Below are 17,079 nucleotides of genomic sequence, written 5' to 3' on the forward strand. Positions count from 1 at the left end.
TTACGATGCAACAATACGTCCCTAGCGTTCTCCTTAAGAAGTATATAATAAGGAGAATGGGAAAATTCAACTCACAAAACCAAAATAATAAAACTCCAACAATACCAGCTCTAACAAGCCGAAATTAGCAATGAAATATTACACAAACTTATCACAAATAAGTAAGTGCCTCCCATTCATTTTCCGCAATCTGGCACAGTGCCAAATAGGTCACTCACAAGACCTTGGGCTTATCACGACGAGATAGGAAGCAACTTCTAAATTGAAAGGAGCTATCCAGTGATAGCTGTGGCTGACAGGGTGTGAAATTATTGTTCACCACACATCATGGATATCCCCACTCTTCTGACGGGTGTGCTCGTCTTAATAGACTTGGATTGACTGGATAATTTCTTCTGAATTCATTGAGAGAGAGAGAGAGAGAGAGAGAGAGAGGATTTTCCCACTGCCAACACCAATATCCACTGATATGTAAGTACACTTTCCCACTGCCAACACCAATATCCACTGATATGTAAGTACATTTTAAATATCTGTTTTCAAAGCCTTGACCAAATTAACAGTTTGCGACACAAATACGAAGTTCAGTATTAACACTGATGGTCAGTATAACATTAAAATTGTATTATATTTACGCTCTATTAAAGAAACTTGCTTATCTCTCTACAGTTCAAAAACATGACTTCACTCAGAATAAACATTAGCAATTACTGCACCAGATTTCACAAGAATTGGGCATGGCTGCAGATCTGCATGGTTAAACGGAAGGGAGAGAGAGAGAGAGAGAGAGAGTATATCTTAGTTTATGCCAGACCACTGAGCTGATTAACAGCTCTCCCTGGGAAAACTGGCCGAAGGATAGACTTATTTTGCGTGGCTAGAACCAACTGGTTACCTAGCAACGGGACCTACAACTTATTGTGGAATCGAACCATATTATGACGAGAAATGAATTTCTATCACCCACCTCTCCAATGAAGAACTTAGAGAGAGAGAGAGAGAGAGAGAGAGAGAGAGAGAGAGAGACTACATAGTAAAATTCCCTTCTTTGTTACCATCCAACCAAAATAAACCCTGGTCTAGAGACTACAGGGAACCAAGGCAAAATACCTTGGGCCAGGCCCTGACTCCACTGACCCCTACCCTCCTCTACACAGCATCCCTCGACATCCTATACCCTCCCATACGTGGCAACAGCATCCCCACAGCACGTTGAAAGCGGCATGGACGGCGGACGAGGAGCCGGGAACTAGTAGACGCGACTATGGGTGTAACCAAGTTCAAGCTGCTATGCTGGAAACCCACGTTTAGATCCACGTGACACGTTGCAACCAGCAATGGTGGGGGAGGGGGTGGGTTCCTGGAGACCCATTTCTCTCCCCCCCCCTACCACTGACCCAACCCCTCCCGTCCACGTGTGCGACTGCATGATAAAACCTCGATGTTACATAATGCAGTGAAGGACATAAACATATGACTTATCCGTTACCTAATTAGGAAGAAATGGTCCGGTTTTGTTAGCTGGAATAGTAATGGTTCTGGGTCTTAAAGTAGCCATACATGCCTTTCCATTTCTTCCAATATGTTATAGACTGTTCGTGTTGAATTTCCTTACGAAATAATCCTGTTACCTGCAACAAGGAAGTCTGCAATATGAGCAACCCTGAGAAATGAGAGGACCGGTAAGCTAATGGTGCGATGAGTCTTCCTTATGTTGATGCTACTTCCTACTATAGATTAATTCCTGTCACATACTTGGTATGGTCCACCGTACATCTACAGCAGTTCCCGTTGAAAAGGGAAATGTTTGATTCTTTGTAAATAAGCCTCGTACTGCGGATATTATCTATAAAATCGCTGTCAAAGATATGCTTTTTGACTGTGTAATTTGTTAACCCTTTGCACAGTCTTGGACGCAAAGATTCCTTATTCATAATAGTTATAATTACAAATATTTATGTAAACAAACAGGTTATAGCATCCTTCACCATACTTCCTATTATTTTTATAGGCGCTGAGTCCCTAAATCTTTTGATCGACCACCGGTATCCAACGACCCTTGCCTTCATCTCAAAGGCAAATTTGTTCCCCGTCTGTCCTCACTTTCATTTCAGTTAATACTTTTCTTCGATCTTTTTGGTGCTTGCCACGCGTTACTCACAGCATCAGCGTTCGCTCAAACAGCAGCAGCAGAAGAAGAGTCTTCGCGGAAGTGTGAAGGTGTTGAAATTTGAGAATGACTGGAATGGTTCACCAAAACGCCTCAATTTTGTTCCGCAATTCAACTCCCCGAATAATATACTGTAGATTGAGATTACATAATTAGACTTTCGTCTTCTCAACTGTCTTTCTCTTTTCCACATTAATACTCTATCTGCGGGTTTAGTCTCAAAGGACTGTGAGAGAGAAAAAATATAATATATTTTATATATATATATATATATATATATATATATATATATATATATATATATATATATATATATATATATATATATATATATAGTTTACCAACAATTAATACCCTATCTGCGAGTTTAGCCTCAAAGGACTGAAAAAATATATATATAGTTTACCAACAACTGAAGCTAGGGTAGTTTTAATATTCCAACCACAAAATAAATCGAATAGAGTGACTTTTCCTCCTCAAAGAACGACGACTGTAAAACGAGCAATGCTGTAAATAACAGCTGTGAAATTGTGTTACCACAAGTGCCTGTGGGCGAGCTCACCCAAGTCCCCAGGCTTGTACACCACAGATCATCACACCTCGTCTGTAAACACAACGCTATCGTCAGCCAGTTTATCAGTGCTAGACATCATTTGGCGCTGATACGGTTTGATTACATTATTTGGCTAAAATTATGTCTAAGTCTGCAATATTAATGGCGACGTTTACTAAACTTAAGCAAAATCAAATTGGCCTTCTAAGCCTTTAAGATAGCCCAAATAACACATACCATTTTTTTTTCTTGAACCAAAAAAGAACATTGTCCTCTACATTGCTGAAGTAAGTTGGAAGACGCAGTAAAGAGTAAACTGTCTACTAATAATACAGTACAAGACAGTTCCTTCCAGTTACGGAATTATTCAGTCATTTCTAAGAGCAGAGGACAACAGGTCAGGCAAAAGTGTCCCTTTTCAAGGCCAGACCAGAAGAAAAGAGAGGAAACAAAATTCTAGTAATGAGGGATGGGGTTTGACCACTATTATATTCATGAATTATGTCATTACAATTCACAAGGTCACAGATGCCGTGGCTTAACCAAGAGGCTTCGTGCAAATGCAGTTTATCTTCAACAACAATTATTTCTCTCAAAAATACCCTATGCCCTCTCCTTTCCTTCCACCCCACGCACCGGCTCCGCCAACCCCCAGATCAATAAACACGTCCGGGAGCCGACGCGGACACCATTGCATTTGCAACACATACGAAACGGGAAAACACCCTGACGAAGCTGACCATATGCACCAACGAGAGCCAAAAATCATTATGTATTTAAATACCGTAGATTATATGCATCAACGAATCATTAAAATCAGCGGCGTATTCATAAGGTATATTCATTCATGTAAACGAAAACGCTTGACAAAATACACTAAATCCAAAAACATGACACGTCAAACTTTATTGGTTAATTAGCACTAATGGAATGGAATATAAAATTTAGGCCAAAGGCCAAGCGCTGGGACCTATGAGGTCACTAGGCGCTGAAAGGGAAATTGTGAGAAAAAAGGTTTGGAATGTGTGACAGGAGGAAAACTTTGCAGTTACACTAAAAAAACAATTGTTCGATTAGCAATCATGAAAAACATCATGAACACCGAGTGGTGGAACTTGAAAATACTCGGTTCCTTCGACGCAATCACCCTGCAGCGGTTGTTCTTCAGCATACCAAGAAGCTCTCCAAAGAACTGATTCAGAGAGTTCAGCCCCGTTTCATTTCATAATTCAATTATTATTCTATAAACTCAATCTAGCTGTAGTGTTTTCCATCAACTCTGACGTCTACTTAAAAAAAATCGTCAGAATTGGACAATCATTCTTTTACCAAAATAATAAAAGCTAAAGAAAAGTGTGTGGAAGTTGGAATCATACTTAATTTAGGGAAGCCACTGCAAGACCGTTATTGATCAAGCACCATCGACGTCCTGCCCAGTAAAAGTAAATTTCGTGCGACAACGATACTGTTACAAGGAGATGACCTTTCCCCACATCCAGCATCCCTATTTTTAGAGCGCGGGGTTGCTCAATCAGTCGCTGACTTGACCGTTAAAGTTGATAAGCAGGAAGATTTAAATTTCCTTTCAGTGCCACGCAAACTTGATGATGCTGTGGGTTGCTCAAGACCATGGGCAAAACCGCCATTGTTGGGGGAGGCGGGGAAAAGGGAGGTCTTAAGTGAACCTAGGATACTTGAGATATTTAGATCTTCAGATGGTCATAGGACATCCTCGATCCTATGATATGTGTTCTGATACTTATATCTACGGAAATGGTCCTCTCTTTGTACCAGTAATACCTAGAGACACAGGTACAATTATCTATGTGCATTACATTTTAAGAAGGCCCAAGAGATTTGTTCCACTTAATGACCGACTTTCATATTAATCAGAATCGTAAATTCCCTTCCGATCTCGACCTTCAGAAAGAATAAAAGTGGTCCCAAGTCGCTAAGCTGACATTCAAGGAGAGATCACTAAGTAACTGCTAGCCTTTTATATCCTACGAGTCATTATATGGACAAGAGTACTTCAGAGCACTTTTCATAATCAATCTGACTCCCTCTTGAAAGAAAGGCGGGTCGTGAAGAAAAAAATAAAAAATAAAAACTGTGATGCTGACGATATGACTTTTACGTGACGGTTTTGTTGTTGGACTTCGGTGTCTTGTCACGCGATGGGACTTTTCAGGACTTCTGGGGATGTTATTCCTGTAATGAGTCACGTTATCACCAGATACGACTGCGCAGTTATTTCTCTGTTTTCTAAGGTATAGGTGAAAGACTACATTCAATGCAGTATGTAGCTAGTCTGTCCAAATATCATTTCGAAAGAAACAATCTAAAAGCTACTCTGGAAAGTCTTCCACTATTAAAAATAACGGTTTATATACTCTTGAAAGTATTCCACTATTAAACATAATGGTTTACATACATTGTTACAATAAAGCTTTATATATATTGCATTACAAGGCTACAATACAGAGGTTAATGAAATTACGACCACACTAGCATACTGGCTAAGATTTACACGACTACATTTTTTGTGCAACCGACTACATTAGTTTTTGTAAAAAATTAAATTCTAAGCTGACTACCAAGCACCGTTTGAGAGACGAAAAATATTATTATTATTATCAGAATATGAACCCTTTTCATATGGACCAAGCCCACAGGGCGTTCTTTAGGAAGAAGAGGTAAAAGGAAACTACAGAAAGAAGAGATTATTACTCTGCACACTTCCATCTTTATATCAGACGACACTCCATTCTCCTCCGGCTTATTGCTCGAGTCCTCGCCACCTCAATCGATCGGTGAGTCTTCCCTAATTTCGATGGAAGAGATCACTCCGATGAATTCGGGCACACGCACCACTCCTCTATTTACAGCTTGGGTACTAGGTTCAAAAAAGACCCCTATCTATCCCTTGAGTTCTGGGTTCAAAAAAGACCGTGGGCAAAGACCCAATCTCCAAACCCGTGACAACGAGAGAAAGAATTTTATTTTTCCATTTATTTTTTCTAAAGTGCAAAAACGGGAGATTTTCTCGACTGGAAATTCCCAACTGTCCTACAGATATTCTAAGCAGCTATTTGTTAATTACAAAATGTTTTAATATCAATTCAATGGTCAATTCAAAGGTCAGAGTTCTATTAAACTGGAGACTCTCTCTCTCTCATAAAGTAAGCAAGCGTGTCATCAACCACCATGATATTTTACTAAATTCAGAGCAGTTATTTACGACAAATATATAGAGGAGGGATAGCCGGTTTTCCCATGTCCAAGTATGACGAACACCAGGATTAATAGAGTACTCTGTTAATCCTGGATGAACACAAAGCAAGAGCGGTACAACCGGTGCTTTTCAGAGTAGGCCAAGAGATTATGAGTAAAAAAGCACTTGCGCCATTAAAACAATTTTTTAATCAGGTAAACATTAGTGTTCAACTATCAATGTGGGTCATGCATTATCTTCACCTGTCTCTTTTACGCAATACCTAAGGGCAGTAGAGACAGAAGAATAAGTCCATGCTGCCACAACATGAGTACTTGTACTGAAACAACTCAAGTTCTAATGAAAATCAAACTATTTCCATAAATTGTATAAGATCGCGAACACACAGTTACCGGTCGAGACACTAAACGCGACCTTACTTTTTAAAAGTAACAGGTCTCGTGACTGAGAGAGAGAGAGAGAGAGAGAGAGAGAGAGAGAGAGAGAGAGAGAGAGAGAGAGAGAGAGAGAGAGAGAATGCCATTCCTTAGCTAGCTGGCTGACAGCATCAAGGACTGTAGATGGAAAAAACGTCTACGTAAATAAAAAAAACATGTGTCATTTCTCCCCGAGCAAATGACATAAGGGGAACATACTTTAAAGAGGTTTTATATAAACAGTAGACAAATTCATCCCCATTTTTTAACAAAACTCTGTCTTATCTCTCTTGATCCACTTCCTTTCTTGAGAGAGAGAGAGAGAGAGAGAGAGAGAGAGAGAGAGAGAGAGAGAGAGAGAGAGAGAGAGAGAGAGAGAGTGCTTGCGCAGGTAGAGGTAGAGGTAGGAAGTGGGAAGAAGAAAACCTGCTCAAACCGGTTGTCGTTCCCGTCTGGGGAAGCTCTGGTATGAAAAAGCCGGCGCCTGGGCCCTGTAGTAGATTATATAATCTCGACGTGCCAAAGCAGACTTTTAAATTCATTCAGGTCACATGCCAGCATTCAAAATAAACAATAATCCAACACATGAAACATAATCCTAACTTCTGGTTATGTTAAACATGTCTCAGGTAACACGACCATATAATCCTGAATTCTGGTTATAATAAACATCACGTCACAGGTAAAACAATAATAATTTTGTAAGGTTATGTAATGACAACACCAAACGTGACAGACAATCCATGTTAGGTGGATAGAAATAAAAGAAAAAGATTAATCTGGCTATCAATACGACAAATGTTATTGCAGTGACCGAATCAACGGCAGCTACATTAACACACCTAACCCAAACACAAAATTGACAGATGACATTTACATTTTTTTTAGACAATTCTTTGTTGGAAAAAGGAAATTTAAAATGACAGCAAACCTAGATATCAATACAACAAATTTTTATTGCAGTGACCGAGTAAATGGCAGCTAAGTTAACCCACCTAACCCAGACACAAATCTGACAGATAACATGACATAATTTTCTTTCCCGCAGAGGCTGAACTGACGTCTCTTGACAATAGGAAGGGGGAAAGTGCTTTCTGACACTTCATCCCGATGTCAAGCAAAACTAGAACGGAAGCCATGACACCAATAGCTGATAGAACATTACATTACAGGCACAGACATATTCTGAAAAAGAAGCAGGCCCACTTAATATGCAATAAGAAACTCCAAAAGATCAAACTCTGATCCACAGGTCACAAAAACAGAACATTCAAAGAAGTAGGTTGGAACCTCAAACATAACGCATCAGTCAATAATGAGAGTTACGCCACTATTGACGCAACAACTGCACTCAATATCGATTTTATACGGTAATACCATCAGATAACGATCAACAACCTAATCTTTTCCTAGATCCTGTATTTACTTTATTACGGCAATACCATCAGATAAGAATCTACTATCTTATCTTTCACTGGAGCCATTATCAAGAACTGTCATCAAACAGAAGCGAACCTATTCATAACTCTGAACTGAATCGTGATCAATACCCGATCTCTACTTTATAGTTTTCACAACACAAGCCAGAGTTCAAACACAGACTGACTCCTTAGTAATAAAACTGTCCCCTGACCTTGTCTTACTAAGCCGTGACACTGACTTTAGGCCCAGAACATGAAAAACCTCGTGACACTGACCTACAACACAGACCCTATCGGCTTAGTATACCACCACAACAGTCAACTAATAAAACACTTGAGACAAGAAACACCTCTCGATTCTGAAGCCCATCACTAGAGGGAACAAAAATTTACTAACGACTGCCAACTCAGCTTTGATGAATTCCACAGAGAGAGAGAGAGAGAGAGAGAGCCAAACTTAAGTGTCAGCAAACAGAGGTGGACGTCTATCCTCAGGGAATGTCAAAGACTTCAACCATGGCAATTATAACTCATACTATTATCTACAAAAGGGAAAACTACGTCCTCTTGGAGATATGATTAGAATTTCAGCAGCTTATCACATTTTAAAAGATCGTTGTCCGGCTAAAATAAAAACTAAACCTACACACACAAGCCTTAGAGATTGGCAAACTGTCAATGATACAAAACTCGAAAGAAAATCTTGTCCCTCACCTACAGTCAAAGGACAATTTCTCGTTAAAAATCAAAATGGTTATTGCTTAAAAACAGAAAAAATGGTCTACTAAAAAAAAAAAAAGGTCTACTAGTTTAAAAAAACAAAACGGCCAATTGCTTACAAACCAGAGGGGGTATTGCTTAAGCAAGAAATGCCTTTGTTTTAAAAACTAATTAAAAAACAAAAGCCCAAATGCTTAAAAAACACAAAGGCACATCTATTGCTTAAAAAAACAAAAAGGCCTAGCGCCTAAAAGCCAATCCATTAAAGCCACATGATTCACTTCCTCGGACGGTGGGAAGGAAATTGGCAGCAAAAAGTGTTTGAGAAGCCAAGTGCAAAAAGCCGGGCACTTTCCATGTCTGAAATAAAAGAATACAAAACAAGTACAACCGACATTCCTGCAAAAAGCCAAGATAAGATTTCACATTCCTTAGCAGGCAATGGAAGCACGGTCTAGCAAGCGTGAGCCTCAAGCCAGTTACACAGGGTCACGTTGAATAAGAACGTGAAGGGTGAGAGAAGAATTAGACGTTTTATGGAGATGCTACCCACTGCTTAGTAATGACACCTACATTCCTTGACACCAATGGAACGAAACACATTTGTAAATTACCAGTACTTTTAATAAGAGATCTCTCTGTATTTCCCTTTACCTTAATGAAGACCATGTTCTTTGGAAGCTTGACCTTCGAGTCAATGGTCTTGTCCCATAGATTTCATCTTCTGAATAATAATAATAATAATAATAATAATAATAATAATAATAATAATAACAACAACAACAATCTTAGTAGCTTCTCCTCCAGCGGACTTTCAGGCTCACAGTAGTAAGTAGTTGTTTTTGGCTGAGCTGGCTTTATGCCAGCACGGGCTCTTGCCCATGAAGCAACCCGTAAGGGTGCTCCCAGAACCCAAGACCAAGGTCTAAGACTATTTAGAAAGTTTCTCAAAAGATATAAAAAGAAAATTATACAATAACATATATATATACACTATATATAATATACATATAATTAAATACACATTATATATATATATATATATAATATATGGGGATCGCCTTATAAACCGGAGTAAAAGATATATAAATGGTGATGGCCCCTGGCTTTCCTTTAAGCTATAGACCAAGTAAGGCAATTCTATCGCATACTAAATATTACACCCCCTTTACTATCGAAATGAACATAACGATACAATATACGAACCCACGACCACCAGTGTGTATTTGAGCAAAACAAACATGCAACCGCAAGGCAGAGAATTTCTCCCACAAATGTGAACGAAGCTACTGATCAGTAAAAAGGGGGATGGCTCGAGGCGAGGATCTTGGCAGCTTCGCCATAATGGATATTTACAAACAGTGCAAACGCCAAGTCATGACTAAATCAAATAACTCCAAACAACCAATGCGAGGTAAACAAAACAACAACTTTGCAGCAAACTCCTTGAAAGCAAAACAAGCAGCAGCCTGAGCCTCAATATCCGAAACAAGAAAGGAGAAACACAAACAAAAACTAAAACGACATACTGTCAGAACACAGCCGCATCACGAGCCCAGGTACTAGTGGCAAATGTCCTCCCAACCTTCGCGTCAAGGTCACTACTATTCTAGGATCCCATTGCATAATGACGCACGAAGTAAACATTCTTTACCGGTCAGGGGAATTACATGACACAAAAAGAATCAAGATCATTCAGATAAAAACAGCACGTGATATGCTAAAGAAAGTGTTAAATCTGGTTACGTGAAGTGAAAGGAAGGCTTCTCCATAAAACCGGAAATCGGTCAGCCTAAACTTACTGTCACATCTTTGGCTAGAGGACGTAGTCTAAGTTTCTACGTAATTCATTATTTATAAAATACTTTCTTACATATAGTCTTGCGTCTGGCGTGCGCATCTTAATCTCTGAAAATCCGTTATGCGAGGGCAATTTCGAAAAGGCTAGACGCAAAAATCCTTTCCTGTGGGCCAAAGATTAGACTCAACATACGGAACTTATTACATATGGGACTCCTATGCCGCAACCACTACCGCAAAGATGTGGCAGATAATAAGGACCATACAAAGAATTCAAGACGGCATCCAGGCAGTTTTTTTCCCAAGGTCAACATAGAGATGGAAATGGGGGCAGTGGTGTGTTGGGGGGAGAGAAGGAAGAGAGAAAAGCGGGGGGAGGGGGGAGCTTACAGATTTGCCCGCAGTGCGTCAGACATCGGGCTAAAAACGACACGTTTTTATAGCATATGGGTTGATAAAACCATGGGAAGGCGACAGCACCCTGGAGACCATAGAGAGAGAGAGAGAGAGAGAGAGAGAGAGAGGTCAGGGGGGGAAACCATATTCTTTAAGGGGTTTACACAGCCGCCCCCTGAAAAATCCATCACCCGTGCAGCATTAGCGTTTATCAGCCTGCAACAATAATGGAATAATCGCTCTCTCTCTCTCAAATCATGTTGCTGCTTTAAGATAATAATCGAGCACGTATTTACAGCCGTTATAACATCAAACTTTTACGGGTTGCCCTAGAACAAGAACCCGTGCAAGTGCAAGAACAAGATTGGATTAATCTATAGTACAGTATAAGTAACAGTAGCATCATACAAAAATATCTCAATCTAAAACTAAGTTTGACAGTTTGCTGTCCTATTGTTTAATTCAAGCAGACAATCTTAACAAGACTGTCAGGTCGCTGAATATTTAACAATTGTTGTTTTTATGGCAGTTTGGTAATGGCCGAAGATGGCTATTCGTTTTTTTTTTTTTCTCTCAACATCTAACTTTCCTTCTTTTAATGTATTATTATATACTGTAATCACCTGAAGAGGAGACCAGTTGGTCTTGAAACCGTTGTGAATTTCAACGTTTTTAATATATTTCCAAAATACAACGGGATTTTAATTTATTTATATATACGACAAGAGCGCGTGTTATACTTATCTAAAACTGATTTTGGGCTTGTTCTTTCAGAACGACGAGTGTGGGTAATAGATATTTGACTAAAACTGGATTCTGATTTATTCATACTGCAAAAGCGTGCGTATTATGCTTAACTAAAAGTGGATTTTGGTTTATTCTTACAGCACAACAAGTGTGCGTATTATATTTAACTAAAACTACCAACAGCAAACACAGATCTCCTGTCCGACAGAAAGATGGAGGTGCAAGTCTCGTGAAGAGAACCACAGACTTCCTGACCTTCACCTTCAGCCAAGGACATTATAACAGTGCCTGGACGCACCGTTGGCACCATCGATCCAGGCAGGCACTCCAGAGCTTCACATGACCTTGGTGGAAACTCGAAAACAAAAAAAAAAATTAAGGGCGGGGGAAAGTGACTTGAGACGAAATGAGAAATAAATTCGAGGAAGGAAAGAAAAAACGAAGCAACACCTCAATGAAATGAGAAAAATTAGATGTAAGGAATAAATTCGAGGAACGAAAGAATAACGAAGCAATACCTCAGTGAAATAAGAAATACATTAGAAATAAGAAATAAATTCGAGGAACGAAAGAAAAACGAAGCAATACCTCAATAAAATAAGAAATATCATCGGGGAACGAAAGAAAAAGCGAAGCAATACCTCAATGAAATGAGAAAAATTAGATATAAGGAATACATTCCAGGAACGAAAGAATAACGAAGCAATACCTCAGTGAAATAAGAAATATCATCGAAGAACGAAAGAAAAAACGAAGCAATATCTCGAGGGTGGAACTGGAGTAAGACCTCGAGAGGTGGAACTGGAGGAACGATCCTCTCAATCATGGATGATAAATGTGCCTTCCTCTGAAACCGTCGACTTGCATAAGCTACCTACGTAATTGGCGGACGGACAGAAAAGAGGGGGCTATGAATGTTAAGGACCATGTTCGTCTCTAGAAAGGGCTGTAATGAAAAACGAAAAAGAAAGGGACGAGAAGTATAGTGCAACACTATCAACATTACATCTTTAACAAATCTCACATAGAAAATGTCAAATTTAATATGACGAATTACCTTAACTAAATACAATTATAAGGTTAATCCGCTACATACTTATATCGTTTATACATAGTTTTAAACATCTAAATCGAAATAAAAAAAATCAATGAGTAAACGAGAGAGAGAGAGAGAGAGAGAGAGAGAGAGAGAGAGAGAGAGAGAGAGAGAGAGATACAAAAAAATTTAAGAAAACCGAACACATTTCCTTCATGTAAAAAAAAATTTCCACTGCGTTGGTAATCGTGCAGAAAAACCAGCTTAAAAAAAACGAAAATTTTTACTCTCGATATCATGAAAGGAGATATCTTGTGGAGCTTCGTACGTTATGATTACCTTATATGGCAAAATTCTGGAGTCATCACTTGGTGGGAAACCCCAGAAAATTGGACGGTTCCTTTTTAACTCCGAAAGAATGCGCAAACGTAGGCATATGGGCAATCACATGAGCAGGTGAGTAACCAGAACGCGGTAGTCTGCAGTACAATCTTTATCACCGATGAGACTCGACACAGGAAATGGCTGAAGCAATTTGATACGATTGAAAATGGTCAAGTACTGTAATGATACTTAGAATATCAAAGGCTGGAATATCGTAGGGGGAGAGGATACTGGAAAATGGATTATTTTAAAGCCAAGAATAGAAGAGGCCGGAGTGCGCTGGCAAGACAGTACTGAAATAAGAGTATTCTTGAGGCCTGACACTGAAGGAAACTAAAGTAATCCTACGAGATTTAGTACTGAAAGAGATGGAGTATTTGAATATTACGACTGGAAATAAAATGACAATTTCTATCACAAACAGGAGTGGAAATGGCATTGAGGAAATATTCATTTGAGCTACACCCATAACATTTCCTTATTTCACCACCTCAACCCCACCCGCCTTTAAACGCGAAGGGAGTGTCCCTGGCGAGAAAATCATCCACCTCTTCCACCAGCACGAGATGCGACCAGACGTATCGATCCATCGCGATGGCTCCCCCTCTCCCCTCCCAATCACCAGCCCCACCATTGACAACCCACCTCTTCCACTACCGCCCCATCTGCGAGCTTACGACACGCACCACTTTTCGCCTAATCTCTCTCTCTCTCTTTCCTTTTCAACCTTTTTCCTTTAAAGGACCCGGCTACCAACCTCCTTAGTTGTTCGGATTTTCTGGTACGTAACAAGCCTGTCCTCGTAGATGGCACACTCCGCCTCTGCTTATTGAAAGTCTATATCTATCTATATGCTATATATATATATATATATAAAGATAGAGCATATATATATATATATATATATATATATATATATATATATATAACTACTCTACCTACAATACGTGACAAAACCAAATCATGACATATATTTGACCTATTTACCAACTGCAGACTGAATCCAGAGGCAAATGTAGACTCAACCTGTTCATAGGAAAATGCATAACGGATGCGAATATTCAGCTATATGAGTACAACAAACACATTCCAATATTCAGAGGAATAACATGGATACGTCCACCTTCATCTAGTTTACGATACAAACATTATATCGAGTACCATTGTTCACGGCGCGGTGGGAGTAAAGCATTGCTGGCGCCTCAGGAAGACCGAATAGTTGTTACTGTACAGTACATCTTTTAAAACAACCTCCAACACAGATCTTTGACACACGCAACATGGATGACAATAATTAATTAGTCATCATACCACTAGGCAGCTACTCAAGTCACCGCAAACATCGGGGGCTGCCAAATTTGTTCAGCACATGAATAAATAGGGCTTGCGCAACGTACATTAAAAATAGATCGGGCTAAAACACGAGGCTGCAGTGTTCTGTCTGGGCATGGGAGTATGGTGGGACTAATCCAAACTGAAAGGTGACCAATGAATCACATTAACTGAGGGGTATGAGTTATCGAGAATGAAAACTAAACAAGAGCATAAAAAACAATCGTGATAAATAAACTGGAGACGTATCAATTTAAATGGGTCGTTAGTCATTGCGGAGTGGCGAAGAAGCATGTTAAGACCGAAATTTCATTTCAAACAAACGAAGTTGTACTGACACTGCTACGGTACTTGTCGCTGAACTAAATAAAAATGACCATCCTATACACGCTCGAAAAAATAAAAACAGAAGATACGAGAATGATTCATCATGGCACATAAGCCAAGACGACCATCAACTTCCTCAGGATGTTAAGCGACTTTCATGTGACTAACCAAAGCATCGATCAAATGTGTGATACCACACATACACACACACACACACACACAGAGTACATTAAGCCTAGCCACACTGCATAGCCAATGTGTTTCGTAAGTGGTCACTCCAAACAAACCACCAGCACGTGGGGAGCTGGTGAAACTTCACACACAATCACGTGATCAGCAGCAAGCCCAACCACTCCTTGCTTATAAATAAACTGCACTGTATAATTTCAAAAACTTCTTTTGAAAACCATAACCGTTTTAAAACACTGGGCGAGACTAACGCCTATGTTCTCAAGGCGCAAGCACCACAAAACCAGTTGTTCCTCAAGGTGGGAAAACAACATCCAAAGCAAAGTTCCATGGGAGGCATCCAAGGTCAGGGTTCGCTCTCTAATTTCATCAAGGCAAAAATAACCAGAGGCTTAGTAATAAAATGAATAAAAAAGTCTTATACGGAGATTATTTGAATATTTACTGCAACAAACCCATACCAAAACCACGGTTGATAACGCCTTAAATGACAGCTCGAAGGAAATACAACTATAGAAAATAACAATATTCATAAACATATGCGATAAAAAACAATAACAAATAACACTAATGCAATACTCAGATCACAATATACACCTTCTTGTCATCAAAAATTTAATGTCAACAAACGTGTAACTTTAAAAATAACGTGGCACATTTTTGCAACAGTTTTAAGGCGTGGCAGGTATTCTGCACAATTCAAAACAACCGATGCAAGAGTAAATAATCAACGACTTTCTTTCCTACTCGTAGGCAAGCAAAGAACACCAGTAACTTCCACAGCCAAATGCTACCAAATCCGCCGATTCTTCGAATGAACATTATTCGAAAGAATAACAAGTTTATCTTACAACACTAGTCTTTATCTACATCCCGCGAGATTTCCTAGAATGGTGTTACAAAATATATATACAAGTTACCGAAAGCAACCTCAAATCTTAGAAAAAAATAAGCTTGAATGTAAGCAAATGTGTACAGTACTTATGAATACATATAGCAATACCTATACTGAAATAAGTTTAAGTTGCAAATAAAAACTGCACAAGTTTATTTACATTCTGTGAGCAATCAAGAGAGATGATGACGTATCGGGAAAAGAAAACGAGTCCCGACAACATTCCTTCAAAGCTATAATAAAAACTTGCACAGCTGCTGCTCTATCCTCCCACACTACCACACGCGCTCGCGGCTATGTGGCGGCAATCATAAAACATTCGAATCGCAACAAGTCAACAATTCTGAACTTACCGAATTCTGCTACACAGGCTGATACGCCCCCGTAGATAAAAGGGCGCCAATCGCTCCGGCCCATCCCACGTGTGCAGCGCCTGACGTGGAGAAGAAACAACAGTATTATTAAAAATCACTAGGTCTGGAAAATAAAATTGTTAAAAGTTTAAAAACTATGGCCTAGAGAAAGACAACAATACCGACTTTCAGATAATTCACGACTCGGGATTCTAAGTAGATGAAAGAATGGCTCAGCCAAGCATTGATGCTACGGTGTGCGGGGGGCAGCTCGAGAAACTTTGTTATATGCTTTACAAATCAGGTTATCTTCGTTAAAGGAGATCCGTAAATGGAAGGCTAAAACTTACCTTAAGTAAGAACTTCAGAAATATACTGACATCTGTGGGTTCAATTTATTTCAACATTAACGGCCATGATGCTCAACTGACAAGAGAATCACAGCCAGGCAAATAAGAGGATCAAGCTGCATTAGATATCGTATGATAAAATTTGGTCGAGTCCTAGTACATCCTTATTCAGTATGCTCTTTGTTTTCAAGATTTCCCGAGTTGTTTGGCTCAGTCTAAAATTCAGGTGCGATTCAGTAATTTCTACTCTTCCGAAACAAACAGCTCAGCGCTATCTGAAGAACGCTAGTGGCATAAACTGGCGCCAGAAACCAATTCATTCTGAATTTTGCTCTCCCTGCCAAGTCACCTCGATCTTCTAAACAGATGTTCATGATAAAAGCTGCAGTTATTGCTGAAGTCTTACTGACAAGTGTTAAATACAGAAATGATTACTATATACAGGTTGTGATATCGATTACAATTACAGAACGCATGCTGCTCGGCCTAACATAAAAATCTGTCAACAGGAACACCTTGCAATGCTAAATTTCTATCTAAATTCAATCAATCATTAGCGAGTCGGCATCGATATTCGTGTCAGGATAGTACTTTGTCAAGTCTTCAAGGCCATCTTAAATCTAATTATAATGTTGATGCTCAAAGCTCTTAAGACCACCTACCTTCATGTTTCAGAATTGTGAACCGTTAATTACTTAATCATAAAGTATTTAACATTTACTGGCATTGTAATCTTTTTTTTTCTTTTTTTCCTG

General features: G+C 39.3%; 1 protein-coding gene across 1 annotated transcript in view; it reads right to left on the reverse strand.

Annotated features, from left to right (window-relative positions):
- The window catches only part of Bmcp (uncoupling protein Bmcp mitochondrial), a 32,568-nt gene that overhangs the window by 13,229 nt on the left and 2,260 nt on the right, over positions 1 to 17,079 (reverse strand). Inside the window, exon 2 of the mRNA XM_067108461.1 lies at positions 15,975 to 16,054. Coding sequence (XP_066964562.1) covers positions 15,975 to 16,038 — 64 coding nt within the window. The 5' untranslated portion in view covers positions 16,039 to 16,054. The remainder of the gene's footprint in view (positions 1 to 15,974; positions 16,055 to 17,079) is intronic.

This window comes from Macrobrachium rosenbergii, chromosome 9, assembly GCF_040412425.1.
Source record: "Macrobrachium rosenbergii isolate ZJJX-2024 chromosome 9, ASM4041242v1, whole genome shotgun sequence".
In the NCBI taxonomy this organism is placed as follows: Eukaryota; Metazoa; Arthropoda; class Malacostraca; order Decapoda; family Palaemonidae; genus Macrobrachium; species Macrobrachium rosenbergii.